At 36.4% G+C, this 14,512-nt stretch overlaps 1 protein-coding gene across 4 annotated transcripts; it reads left to right on the forward strand.

The window, feature by feature from the left end:
- On the forward strand, window positions 1-13,802 carry LOC147397875 (uncharacterized). Of its 4 annotated transcripts, none has more exons than XM_086446945.1 (8): window positions 1-196; window positions 967-1,149; window positions 5,303-5,428; window positions 5,559-5,602; window positions 6,692-9,586; window positions 10,683-10,787; window positions 10,956-11,130; window positions 13,208-13,802. In XM_086446945.1, exons 2-8 carry the CDS (start codon window positions 1,105-1,107, stop codon window positions 13,415-13,417), a joined length of 3,600 nt encoding a protein of 1,199 aa, XP_086303071.1. In that variant the 5' UTR covers window positions 1-196; window positions 967-1,104; the 3' UTR covers window positions 13,418-13,802. The 4 variants fall into 4 exon arrangements, with proteins under 4 accessions (XP_086303071.1, XP_086303072.1, XP_086303073.1 ...); XM_086446946.1 differs by having other exon boundaries at window positions 973-1,149; XM_086446947.1 differs by lacking the exon at window positions 967-1,149.
- Window positions 13,803-14,512: the final 710 nt, after the last annotated feature.

A 14,512-nucleotide genomic window follows, 5' to 3' on the forward strand; every position in this document is an offset into this window, starting at 1 on the left:
GTATCTGGTCGTCCGGAGAAAAAAAACTATAAGGATTTGAGAAGATCTCTCTTTATTTTTATTTTCTCTCTCTCTCTCTCTCTATCTCAAATTCGTCTCTTCTTCGTCTCTTGTTTTCCGATTTTCACTCTGTATCGGTCGATCGATCGAAGGAGAGGACGAGACGGATTACTTCATCAAAAGAGCTAAAGACAAGGTTTTTGGATATTTATTTATTTATTTATTTATTTATTTTTTAATTTTTAATTTTTGTTAGTGATTCTCCTCCATTTCCTCCTCCGCTGAATTTGGGGGACTTCTTTTTGCTGTTATCACCGCCACTGTTAAATTTAGCGAAGGTTCCTTCAACTTTACTTTTTTTTTTTTTTTTCCTTCATTAGTTTTCTTTATATATTTTGTTTAAAAAAATTTGGAGATTGAAGTAGGCCGCAGACATTTTGGGGAATCTTACCCAAATTTAGGGTTTTGGTTATTTGAGCTGCAATTAAATTTAGTGAAGTTTCTTTTGACTCAGGGATTGATTTTGTGACTCATATCTGCGGAAACTAAGAGAAGAAATGGAGATTGGAGACAGACATTTTAGGGGTTTTTGGACAAGTTTAGTGAAGGTTCTTTGGTTATTGAGCTGTAATAGAAGTAGCTAAATTTAGTGATGGTTTTTGAGGTTCTGTTGTGGGAGAAATTAGGTTTTTTTTTTCCAGCAAATATTGTCTTAAGGAATTAGGAATTGGTCTTTTTTTAGAAGATATTTCTATTTTTTTGAATTATTGGCACTTTCATATAATTATTATGGTTTCCGTTAGTGATTTTGATGGAGAAAATAGTAGATTTAGTCGGATACTTAATGATTACCTCTTTGAATATGTCTTTTCATTGTTTCGTATGTCATATTTTTTCAATATCGTTCATTGGTTAAAGGAATTATTAAGGTTTCGTATGGATTTCCTTGATTTTGTTGTCATCAAGGGTTAGAATTTTGGATGGGAGTTACATTTTCAGTACGGGAGAGAAAAAAAAGGGTTTGCAATTCCCCGACTTTCTAAGTGTTCATGCGCTTGGATTTGTGTTCTTTCCTTTCGATTTGGGGAGTTCTTGTGGATTGGGATGGTGCCCCGCTTGGAATTTATGCCTCGATTAAATTGGCTCGAGGTATATATTGTGGTTGTTTGTTCATCAATGTTACTGCATAATTGCTTTTCACAATTGTGTGGCATGTTAGAAAAAGGAAAAAAAATAAATGCTATGGTTGATTATTTTCTGTTTTCCTGTTTTTTTCCCTTTATCCTGTACATATTTGAATCCTTCAGAAGATGGCATTAGTGCACCACTACTTATAAATACTGCATTTGCATGGAGCATTAGCGCACCACTACTTATAGATACTGCATTTGCACGTCTCCATGCTAGATCTTCTTTGACCCTTTTCTACGTTTCACGTTGTTACTAGTAATGCGATTATAAATCGTGTTTGATTATTATTGATGTCTTGTAAAAAAATTCCCTTTAGCTTGATTGATCACTCATATCACGTAAAATTTTGAACCATTCCTTTATCCACCTAATACTAGTTTTATGGGGTCGCACCCTCACCAATTTCTCCTTCTCTAGTTATAACTGAATCTAGATTAAAAAAAGTGATCTCTTTGAGGTATTGTGGGATTATAATTTGAGTCCCACATTTATTTGGTTCACTAATACGGGCAATTCAGAGTTTTTATTAGAACTTCTTGGAAGTTCGAAACATTTGCTTTTCTTATCACAAGCTTTTCTTAGGTTTCTCGCATTCTTTTGCAATGGTTAAACTGGGTTAACATCATCATCATCATCATTATTATTTTTTGACAAGTATACCTTTATTAATAGAAGAAAAGAGTGTACAACAGACAGTCGAGATGACCGACCTTAAAACGCAAAGAAAGAAACAAAGGGGGAATCTACCTTGAAGAAACATACTCATTATTTTGAGCCAGGTCGAACAATTAAAATTGTTACGACAAAGTCTTAAGCTGAATAATATTTCTTGAATTGCTTCAAGTCAGTGTTCGAAAGATGACATGATCGCCAAAGATGTTCAGTGACCTTGATAGACTTGGATGAGTCAACGCATGGATTGACTGAGGCATAAATGTTAAAAAATAATAAATAAGAAGATAAAAAATTGTAAATGAGGTAAAGATTACTGAAAATAGAAAAATGAGCATATAGTGACAATGATTTCCATAATTGCAAGAATAATGCTATAAAGAAGAGAATATAATTGTGGGAGATTGTCTCTTTTTTCTATGTTAGTAGGGTTTCAGAATAGGGAGTGACAGTGGGGTTTTGGGTGTTAACAATATTCATAGGGGTTGCATGCTACTTTTGTAGCTGTGTTGGTCCTATCTCTTTCTTTCACATAATGAGTGTATGACTAGTTTTAGTAGTTAATAAAACAAAAAGACCACCGACCCCCCTCAAAAAAGAAAGAAAGAAAGAAATAAGATATAAGAAATAGAATAAAAAAATGTAGAAGTGGGAGTTCCTCTTTTAGTTTCCATTGTTAAGAGCTCAAGGCACCACTTGAGAGGTGCAAAACACAAAAATATGCTTGGTAAAAGCTAGCATTGACGTTTAGGAACATTGTAGAAGCTAGTGAATGTATTGTTTCAACAAAACATAGTGGCATCACTGGCTTAGTATCCAAAATATTTGGAAAAGGCAGCTGACCATGTGGTTGGGGCTTCTTGGACAACATGTTGCAAATGGTATTGGTTGCAAGTGGAGGAGGTTGATTTATATATACCTGTCATCCTTGCCTTTCTCTGTCTTGGTCAACAATTCCCTGGCTGTATTTTAAACATATGAGGGGTTTACGTCAAGATGACCCTTTCTTTTTAAGGTTGTGGTTGAGAATTTTCTTTTTTTTTTTTTGGGGGGGGGGGGGGGGGGTTCCATAAGTATGGAGAGGGGTGCTTTAGGTGGTGTCAAAGATATTACTGTGGGCTGAATATTTCTCACATACAGTTTGCTGATTAGTCCCTCTCTCATTATTGGGATTTTCTCAGGTGGAGTTCAACTTTTTGGGAGGTCTTTCTGGTTGTTTTGAGGCAGTCTTGGGGTTTAGGATCAATTTAGTCAAGAATAAAATTTTCGGGTAGGAAATTGGACGAAGAGTACACCTTGGGAAGGACTTTGGGTTCTGACATGTTCTTTATCTTGCATTCACCTGGGTTTCCTCTCGGTGCAAATTACTTCAAGGTTGTAATTTCTAGGGTTTCATTAGAGAAAAAGGAATGAGATGTGGGAATAAGTGAGAATAGCATCCTGCATTCTTAATAATGCACATGATCCTCTAATCACCTCTTATATTAAAACTTCATTAATGTTACTTCATTTCATGTAGTAAAACATTTTTCACATTGAGTTGATATAATGGCCTATTCTTGTTAACAACAATATAGATATGAACATGAGCTGAAATTAATTTTGTCACAGACGAAAGTCTGTAAGCAATCATCATTATTTGACCGAGTGCACCCTTTTGGAACTAGATGCACCTTAAAGTCATTCAATAGTGTTTGACCGCCTTTGCATTTTTATTTTTATTCTTTTGGTATTTGGAAAGAGTGAAATAACCTTTTGTTATGGGTTAGAGCATTACACCCACAACGATATCATTGCATTTTAGGCTTTAGTTTCTTTTGTTGCAAAACTTTTAATAATTTCAAAACCTTTTTTCCCGAGGGTTTTATTCTTTTTTGTTCCTTTTTACTCTTTTTTAGTGTATTTTAGGTAGGTCTTCTTTATCTCCTTTCATTCCTTTTCATTTGCTTCATGAGTCTTACATCAATTTTTAAAAAATGGCGTTCAGACGACGACCTTCAAAGGGGGTGTTTTTTGTGTGTTAGGGATGATTTGCCTTTGGAGAAATTTAGACTCGGCCTTTAAAGGGGTGTTTTTTGAGGAGTTTGTCTTTATAGGGGAGTTTTTGTGTTCTGAATAGTGTTGTAAAGCTTCTTTCTCTTTGTATTGTGGCTGGTTATCTCAACCACTGTTTTTTTATTTAATAAATTCTTTTTACACATAAAAAATGTCATTCAGTGGTGCACCAACATCAACTGAAGATAAACATGAATAGAAATAGGACAGTCTGGGTGTAGTTGGTCAATTTTACATATAAAAATATGATAAACTCAATGAATGTGACTTCAACACACAAAATGTTTATGTAGAATATGATTTTAGCAATGATATCCTTGTTGCACCGTGACTACCCAGGAGAGACATTTCATAGCATGCGAATCAAACTTATCTTTTCCCCATTCAAGATTATGGACAAAACTTACTCATCTAAATACTCTTTAAGTGGAAGACAAAATAATTGAGTGTGTGGAAAAGACAATTAAAAAAGGAATCTTACCATCAAGTACAAACTAAGGCATGTGATTAATTAAGAAGCAGGAAATTAAAAGACATTATCCTAAAAATGTTTTGAACACTCATATTCAACAATAGCGCACAAGCAACTTACAACAAACGTTTATGTTTACTTTAATGAACCATTTTGAAGGTTTTGTTTTTAGAGGAGAAATGATTATAAATGAAGTGCGTACTTGTGTTCTCCTTGTTTTGCCTTCGTCCTTAGTACTTATCTCATTGCTTTCCTTGCATCCCTTTCGAGTTCTTGATAAAATATGCAGTTACCAAAAAAATAAAAAATGTTGACGATCACTCCATAATGCTGCACTCCCACCATACTACCACGTATCCAAAGAGTAAGAAATAAAAAAGATTTAAGTCAAGAATGATATGCTTTCACCTCTTCATGCATACTCAATTATGCACCACACAAAACGTTGATGAATGTTTTTTTTGTTAATTGCTATTCTCTTCAATGATTAAGAGAGTTTCATTAATCCTTTCCTACCATCATATATATATGTACACATACAAACTTGTCCATAATTAATAACTCGCTCTATAGTTGATACATCAGTGCTTTAATATTTTCTTTAGCATTTTTTACTCTCAGCAGGTATTTTGGACAATCTTGGTTCAAAATTTTGTATTGTTTTGGAATGTCTTGGGCTGAGACGTCTCAATCTCGGTGGTGACGGGAGAGAGACATTATAGGAATGTCTAGGTTTTTTTGAACCATGGGAACATCTAACTGAAGTGCCAGAGCCTCTGTAGAGACTTGGATTGCTTGATTGTTTTTAATTGCTACCGGTGTTTGGGGCAATTTGATAAGTTTTACCTTTTAATCCCTTCTTTGAAGCACAAAAATTTCCAATTTCATAAGTCTGTGTGTTTATGTGGACAGGCACAACAAAAGATGCAGTGTGCCCCCAGGAATACCAATAGTAGTATTGAGAATGTTTCTGAAGGAGGAAGCTATTCACTTTCAAGGAAATCTTTGGTACAGAATAACCATAAAGCTTCTTTGAAGGTCAAACCTTTCTTTCTTTTTCAAAATATTATTTGTTAAAATGCTAAAATTTCATTTTGAGAGATTTTTTGTGATCCATTTACTATCTGCGACTTTTGTTGGATGATGGATGCCGATTTTCTTTTTCCAGGAAAGTGAAGTTTCTGCACTTGTTTGGACGAATCCTGATCGAAGGTAATATTTTTAGTTTGACAAATATCTTTATCTGATGGCATGCTATCCACTTGTTTGGACTTGCATGGATCAGTCCACTTGTTAAAAGTTGTGTGCATTGTTGAAGTGGATGTGTGGTAAACTAGAACTCTGGGATGCTAATGTGGTATTACTGGGTACAATACTACATATTCTTTGCCATACAACTAGACCACTCATCGATCAAGCAATGGTCCCCACTTCAGAGATATCTGGGAACAAATTAGACGTATATATTTCCATTGTCAGATGGTTACTACTTAGGATCATCTAGCGAGGTCGGCTTCTTGTATAGAAGATCTTCCTAATGAGACCTTTTGATTGCATGATAGAGGCATAATCGTAATATAAACTAAAATCTGTAGTATAATATATTATTCCTCTCTGTAAGTTCCAACACTTCCAAACTGAATTCACTGGTAGTCATTTTGAAAAAGGGGAAGAAAGGGCATTTTAATTTTATCATTGTCAAAACCACTTCTATGAACTATCTAACAGCCTGATATCCTCTTGCTCACCTTGCACATCTTGTTCATGTCAATTGAGGCGAGACACTGAATTTGCTTTTACCATATGACTTACCTTTTCATGGAGTTCCCATATGTCCTAAAGTATTGGCTATGCTATTGATCATTCGATATTTGTTCCTTCCATTTTTTTCCTTGTTAGACTATAGAGCAAAGCTGTATTACTTAATGAGTCATGATAAACTGACTAAAATATACTCAACTGACGTGGCATGTGCAGAGAATCATAGAATTTTTTCCTTGAGATACACAAAGAAAATCTATGGTTCCGTGCACAGTCCATGAAGGTTGTGTATATTTAATAGGTGTGATAAACTGACTCGAAAAAAGCCACTCAAAATTCACTCGCTAATGTGGCATGTTCACAGAACCACAAATATTTCCTCGGGATACACAAGGAAAATATCTATGGTTCTGTGCACATGCCACATCAGCGAGTGACTTTTCGATTCAGTTGATCATGAGCCTATATTTAAGTATCTTTATTTATTTTTTTTTTTGAGTCTGTTTATCATTATTCTTAATTTTTCTATTCATCTACCAGGTATGTCATTCTCGCATTTGTTGCTCCCCTTCCGGCTCTACAAGGTCCTGACCAGAGAAACCAGCCGGGTTCTGAATCTAATGGGAATATGGATGGATTCATTCTGCTTCCCGCTTCAGCAATTTCATTCCAGGTTGATCCACAAAGGGATATGAGGAATCCTCCTCATCGTGCATGTTCTGCGAAGTCATTTCCAACGAGCAGCTTTTTTGGGTCAAATGTTATGGGACAATCTCGAAACAGGGGTGACTTGGTAAATAGACGGACTAAAATGTCCAAGCTTCCTGGAAGTTCTTCACAGCAGAATTCTTATATCTCCAGTGATTCCTCTTCTTTGATCCGTGATGGTTCTAATGCTAATTTCGCAGACGATCTAGTTAAGGATTTGCTGAAAGAGGATAAGCCTGTAAAAAGAAGCTCTAAAAAGAAAGCAAAAAAGAAGGGAAAACATTGCAAAAAACGTTCACGTGGTACTGACTCTACCAGACTAGAAGCTTTTGTTGAGGAAGGCATTCATGGAAGTTCTGTCTCTGAAACCTGTACTAACGATGACTTGGTTGAGAATGCAATGCCACTTGTTGTGTCATTGAAGGAGATCACGGTGGATGTAAGTGATAGTGAGGAGAATAGTAATTGCATTATCAACCATTCAGAAACATCTATGACAGTCACATCTTACAGTGATGAGGTGGATGCCTCAAGAACTACGGTACCTTCTGTACCTCATAAATTTGCTAGTGAAGATTCTATAATTAATTCTGCGAATGTGATTCACACCTCAGGAGATGCCCATCTGAACCAGATCAGCCATTGTAATGGTATTTCTTCCGAAGTCTTCTGTGATGGACATGGTGCTCCTATGTTGGATGCATTTTCTGATGGTTGGAACAGTGATGGTAGTACCAGTGCTGGTGTTGCTGCAAAAGAAAAGAGAATCAGTTTTTCAAAACCATATGAGGACGGTGATTTTAGGACTTCACTGCATGGACCTGGAAAGAGAGACTTCTCTTATGGGAATTTCTCCAATGGTGTTGTTGATTCTGATAGTTATGCTGAGAGAGCAAAATGTGACAGTCAGAGTTGTAGCAGTAGTGACATGCATTTGGTTGTATCAGGCAAGAGAGGTAGGCAAGGTAGAAAATTGCCTAGGGTTACGGATGGTATCCATAGATTTAGCAATGCTGAAAATGTGCATGGTCGCATTGGAAAGGAGAATAACATTACTGTCTGGCAGAAGGTCCGAAGGAATGATGTCGATGAATGTATCTGTGAAAGAAATGATGAAAATACTGCTGTTTCCCAGTTTGATCTAGCCTCAAAGAAGCCGCCATCTTATAAAAGGGTTTCAAACGTTGTTAATTCAGATGTACTTTTAAATACAAAAGACGACAATAACTTGAAAATGAAGGGTTCAGAAAAGGTGAAAAGAAAACCCAGTACAGGTTCAAAGCAAGAGTACTACTATCATTCCAGAAAGGGACCTCATGCTAATAAGGGTAACTCAAATAGAGCTACAAATATGAATCTGCTGCCAGAGGCATTGGAGATCCCATATCAAGTCAGTCACCACAAAGACATCTCAATAGGACTTGGTCAAACTGACAGAGTTGACTGCAATCCGTCTGAACCAGTTCAAAACTCACAAGTTTGTCTAGATGAACCGAAGCAACTTGGAATTGTATGTGATATGGTTGATAAAGAACAAAACCAAAACAGCCTACCATTGGCGATATCTGAGTCGTTGGACCAAACACATTTACTTGAGGTGCGATCTCATGGGGAGGTTCATCTTCCTGTTAGTAAGGGAGCAGCCAAATTAGAAACGGAAGTTTCCTGTGCAGAGTTTGGCAAGCAAGACCATATTTCTGGTTCTTTCTTGCAGAGGTGGATGCCTGTTGTGAGAAAAGATGCTGAGATGGCAAGTACAAGAAGATCTGACAAATTATCGAAGTCACATCTTGATGGATCAGTTACTGATGGGCCTCTGAAGAAAATTGAAGAGGAGGGACTAAGTTCCAGTGCTCACAGTTTGGTTCCTGTGATGGAAGCTGAGGTGGCATGCTTGGGTTCATGTTTTGGGGATGTAAATAGTCCACCTCTCAAAGATAAGGGCCGGCTTGAGAACTTCACATTTAACAACACAAGCACATCCAAAGCACATGGTAGAGCTGACTGTCTCTTAAGACATGAATCTGAAGACCATAACATTTGTGTAAATGAAACTTATTCAAATAAGATAGCAAAAGCTGTAAATGATGCTTATAAAATACAGTTGGCCTCTGAAAGTGTTCAACTAGCTACAGGTAGTCCTCTTGCTGAGTTTGAGAGACTTCTTTGTTCTGCTTCTCCGGTTCTTGGTCAAACACAAAGCCTTCTGCGATGCCAGTCTTGCTCACAAGATCAATCTATTGGAACTTTCCTCTGCAGACATGAGATACCAAATATTTCTCTGGGAAGCCTTTGGCAGTGGTATGATAAACATGGGAGCTATGGGTTGGAAGTAAGGGGAGTGGATTATCAGAATTCCAAGAGAATGGTTATTGACCGTTTTGATTTCCGTGCTTATTTTGTTCCCTTTTTGTCAGCAGTTCAGTTGTTTGGAAACTCTCGGAGTTGTTCCATGAATACTAGGAAAGTGAGTTCTAGTGCAGAGATGTTGAAAGCTTGTGATGCAAATCATGCATCGGAAAAGTCCTCTGATGTTAGTCATCTTCCAATTATATCAGTACTCCTACCTCGGCCTCGTGGAGAGAACAAAACATCACCACCTGAGAATTCATCATCGGCATCTGGCCAAGTTGAGCTCTGTAATCATTCACCATCTGATGATTCAGAGCTCCTTTTTGAATATTTTGAATCGGAACAACCTCAGCAAAGACAGCCCTTGTTTGAAAAGTAAGTCCTGCTCTTTTGTTACTTTTGATGAGTCAGCTCCTTTTTTGAGTATTTGGAATTGGAATACCCTCTACAAAGATGGCTATTGTTTGAAAGTAAGTAGTGCATTTTTATTACAAGGCTGAATGGGGGAATTCTAAATAGGCAGGAAAATGATGATGGAGTAAAACACTTCCCTAACAAAATGGCACCCTCCAGTGTTAGGAATTTGAGGAATTGCACTGAGACAGTACTATTGACTGTCGGTTTGGGCTCAACCAAGCCTGAGCCGGACTGCCCATTGACAGCCCTAATTGTTGTTGTGCTGTAGCAGGAACAACACATGTTGGCCTGCTTATACTTGACTTTTTCTTGCTCTTCGTCAATTTTTTTTGCTACTGCACCCTTCTTTTTCCTTTTTGAAGTATGGAATTAATACTTTATCTTATTTATAAAACTCATATTTATACGTGTTATAATTGAAAAAAAAATCTAAAATCTATCATTCACTATTATTGTGCCTTGCTTCACTCAGGCGTGCACCTCCCTTTGCGCTTCAGGCACCAAGAGGCCTTTACTCCTTTCGCCCTTAACTACTCTGACTGATAATTTGTGCATCTTAGAGTCGTTACAAATTATCTATAGGAGATTGCAAATCATCTATAGTTGGTCATTCAAACGAATATCTGGCTCTTTAAATTTCTTCCTAAGGATGTGCTGAAAGTCTGTTGTGGTGCCTTTATATACACATACATATAAAAACAATAAAGAGGAAACATATTAAAAAGGGTCTTGGTTGTTCCTCATTGTAATAACCATATATATAGAATGCTGATAAGAGCTAGCTAGCTCATTGAAATAGAATATTTCGGAGCAATTAGTTGGAAAAGAATTCATATCATGTGTATCCCTTCTAGTTTGAAACAAAGTATGAATATAGGAATCGTTTAAATATTTGTTTGATTGAAAGGTTATTATTCTATATAAGATACATCTGGTAAGTTATGTGGATTTTCTGTGTTATATAATTCATATGAGCTTGAGATCTACTCTAGTTTAGAGATTCTTTAATCTTTTGTTTCTGGTACGATTTTGATTCTGCTTCTAACCAATTCAGGATAAAGGAACTAGTTAGAGGTGATGGGCCCTCAAATTTCCGAGGATACGGAGATCCAACAAAGCTAGTTTCCTTGGATATGCAAGATCTCCACCCTGCATCCTGGTTAGTAATCAAATTGCAATCCTGTCCGTAACTATTTACATTAGATTTTTCACAGAATTACTATTCAGTAGCTTGACATTTTCATTGATTGCAACCTGATGAGATTATTTTCCTGATCTAAAGCTATTTGAGAAAGACATTAAACTTTTAAGATTGTTTGATTTTCAGGTATGCTGTTGCATGGTATCCTATTTATAGGATACCGGATGGTAATTTTCGTGCTGCATTCCTGACTTACCATTCTCTTGGCCATTTGGTTCGTAGTAGTACCTCATCGTATTGTCTTGATGGGGATTCTTGTATAGTTTCTCCAGTTGTGGGTCTCCAAAGTTACAATGCTCAGGTATTTATTGTCATGTTCACTGTTTCATAGTTTGCATCTGATTCATGTACTACATTGGTTATAGAGCTGTTATTTGAGATGCTCTTGAAATATCATAATCCTTCTTTTTCAAGACTATCGCATCAACCAAACTTTGACATACTCAGAGCTCTTTTATCTGCTGTTCCTACTTAAATGCTGTTGTTTTTATTTTGTCTTGTTGAGTACTGTAAATTTATACCAACCCCAATTTATAAATCACTTGACAATGCGAATCACTGATGAGACACCTCCATAGTCATCCAACTGGCCTGTACAGAAATCAGCTGCCAAAATTGGTTCACCATGAATTTTGGTTTCCAAATTGGATAGGAAAATGGCATATTAATTTATTTCCAATGGGTTTAAAGAAGGATATATACAAGCATAACAAGAGGTCAAGAGACCCCCCTTGAGGGCGTAATACCAACAGAAAACAAAATTAGAGACTCCCTAACAATTCTTTCCCATCTAACACCAAAGTCTTTGAAGAGCAGATTTTGCTTCTGGCTCGTTCCAGACGCTGAATACTTTTGGTGGTCTAGAAGCAGGAATATAGCCCCCAAATGTGTTCCCAAATGCAACCTTAATGTTTTGTTTTCTCTGGCCATGGAGTTGGGTTTTTTTTTTTTTCTAAAGAAATTTTTTTTTACTGCTTTTTGTGATTCTATCTGTTTTTCTGTGTTTTACCCAAACAAAAGAAACAAGGATGGTTACTGCAAAAGAAAAATGTTGTCTAGAAGTGGTTCAGAATCTGTTGCGTCATGTATCAGTTGTCAGACTGAAAGTAGATCCCCTTAACAGGGGATCTTAATCTCTGTCCTCATCGTGGGATTGGCCTCTAAATTACTGGTCAAACTTTCTAGCCTTCCTTTTTTTTTCCTTGCAGATAAGTGGGTGAAAATTAATTTACCAGAGAAAGAAAAAAAGGTTTGTGAAAGGGAATGGAGTTCCAATGTGCAATCGTGATATATTACACCATCTTTTGCAAACAAGCCACTCATGCCATTGAAGCCACGAAGTATGATCCATACACTATGACTGAAGACGTATGTCTTGGATATGGTAGCAATATGAGTGAGTCTCCATCAGTGTTGCAAGTTCCTAGAGGCCCATAAAATCACATTAGGAGGGTGCACACTATTTGGCCTCCGTCAAACCTTCCTAATAGGGGTAATTCATATTTTGAATAGCTTCCTAGTTCTGCATATTGGTTAGAAGCATGTCTACACGTCAATCCATCTCTTCCCTTGCATTTACTTTCCTTGTACATATAATAATGAGAGACACACCACTCTTTTAGATGGGTTTAAGTGAAGGTGGGGTTTTAAAACCCAGGTCAGTGATAAACATACAAACCTTACCACCTCACCAACATGCACCTTCAGAGCCACGCTACACTTGTAAAGCCTTCTTCATGTTAGATTGTAACTTGTTTCATGACATCTGCACTAGGGCACAAACATATTGGTAGTGGCAGTTTTTATGAGGTGGGAAATCTAATTTCCATGGAAAATTGCATTTTCCATTGTTTGATTACTAATTTTCCACTCCCATTTAAAAATCCACTCTCAACTGGATTTCACTTTCTGTCTTATGTTCATGAAGGGCAAAACTTGTGTCCCTTCAAGTCGTGCATACCATGTTCCAGAATCCAGACTAGTCAGTGGCCACCTCTAGAGTGGGTTTTGTTATGTTATTGGGGAATTCAAATCCCCTAACCATCCAAATCATTTTTGCATTCTTTATTTTTAGAGACCTTCTATTGCCAGACCAACTTTTGCTAATGCCACCCCAAGATGTATGCTAATTATTTGGTGATCTACATATGAATTGGGATGGTGTTATCAGAAGTTGGTGTGGCAATAGAGTCTCTATTTTCAGTCTTATGTTAGTATTATTTTTTTTTTAAAATTGTCTGCCTACAACTTTCTTTGAGCCATCCAAGTTTTCAACATCCAGTGTATATGGCGTGTCTGTCCACAACTTTCTTTGTAACTACAACAGCTTTACCCCAAACAGAAAATTTTCAACCTGATATATGATGTCATACACACAGGGTGAATGCTGGTTCCAACTCAGGCAACATGTGACAACTCGGTCAGAAGAAATCTCAAGTTTCAACCGTTATGAAATCCTGAAAGAGCGTTTAAGAACGCTTGAAGAAACAGCTTCCATTATGGCAAGGGGCGTTGTTAGCAAGGGAAATGAGAAATCCATGAACCGGCAATCTGATTATGAGTTCTTTCTCTCTCGGCGACGCTGGTAAGATTCACCCCAGCTTCTCAGGTTTGTTTCTATATCAACTACTCATCCTTATCTGCAGACACTTCATACAAAGCAACTCTAGATTTCTAGTTAAAATCAACCCCACCACCTCTTTCTTTTTAGCTAATGATCTAAACTCCGAGTAGGAAAGATAAATCGGCCATCTTGTTGTCTTGATGTAGTTTCTGTACATGAATTTACTGAATTTTTGTACCCTTTTTTTTTTGTTGGAGGCCTAAAGAGGTGTTGCTAGTGTAGATCAAACACTTCTTTGAATGCAGTAACTTTATGTTGTCCCAGTTTAAGATTCCTAGTTCTGGGTTTTCAGATCTGTAAACTTAGATTCATAGTTTAATAAGCAGATTTTGAGATTGGTTGATCTTGAACCTTCATTTGTTCTTTGTCCTTATAATGCAATTGAAAGTCCACTGGACTTCTGATTCTATTTTTTTGTGGCTAATCTTAAAATTTGAACCCATATTATCCACACACGGCTGTCAATTTTTAAGTGAAACTTTTGTTCAACTTATTTTCGAAGAGAATTGTTATCTGTGATCCCACGATGGAAGGGTCTTTTTGGTTTTGGTCTACCCTAGAAATCATGATTCATGAGTATCATTAATAAATAAATAATAAATATTCTCAGGAGAGAAGAGGTGGTGAATCAATTATATTTCAAGCGAAAAAGAGGTAAAAACACAAACCCTTATTTTTTTTAATAAATAAATAAATAACTATCTATATATCACTTGATTATATTTTCATTATTCTTTCTTTTATACTTTAAAGGCTCCATAATTAGACAATCAATAAAAACCATTAATTATTGAATCTCGAGCTCATTGATCAATGAAGTTAGCTTTTTTCACTCCATTTATATCTCATTCTATCATCTCTCCCACCATTTTTTGAACAGGAGTTTTAGTAATTCAATTAAGAGAGTAAGTGCTTCGCATTATGAAGATTTATGTTAATAGTATGATTAATCATAAAAAATCATTATGTTATTAGTTTTAAAAAATTTATATGCCATCTTAGAATAATAATTAAAATGTTAGATAAATATTTGTAGAGTTATCCAACTGTTCATGACTTG

The sequence above is a fragment of the Akebia trifoliata genome, chromosome 7 (genome assembly GCF_017979445.1).
Source record: "Akebia trifoliata isolate Shusen 1 chromosome 7, ASM1797944v1, whole genome shotgun sequence".
Lineage (NCBI taxonomy): Eukaryota > Viridiplantae > Streptophyta > Magnoliopsida > Ranunculales > Lardizabalaceae > Akebia > Akebia trifoliata.

Bases quoted from the DNA above. Each gene is read 5' to 3' on its own strand.
- LOC147397875 (XM_086446945.1), top strand. From the start codon at position 1,105: ATGGTGCCCCGCTTGGAATTTATGCCTCGATTAAATTGGCTCGAG. The intron at 1,150-5,302 runs GTATATATTGTG...TTATGTGGACAG, and splicing joins CTCGATTAAATTGGCTCGAG to GCACAACAAAAGATGCAGTG. The intron at 9,587-10,682 runs GTAAGTCCTGCT...TAACCAATTCAG, and splicing joins AGACAGCCCTTGTTTGAAAA to GATAAAGGAACTAGTTAGAG.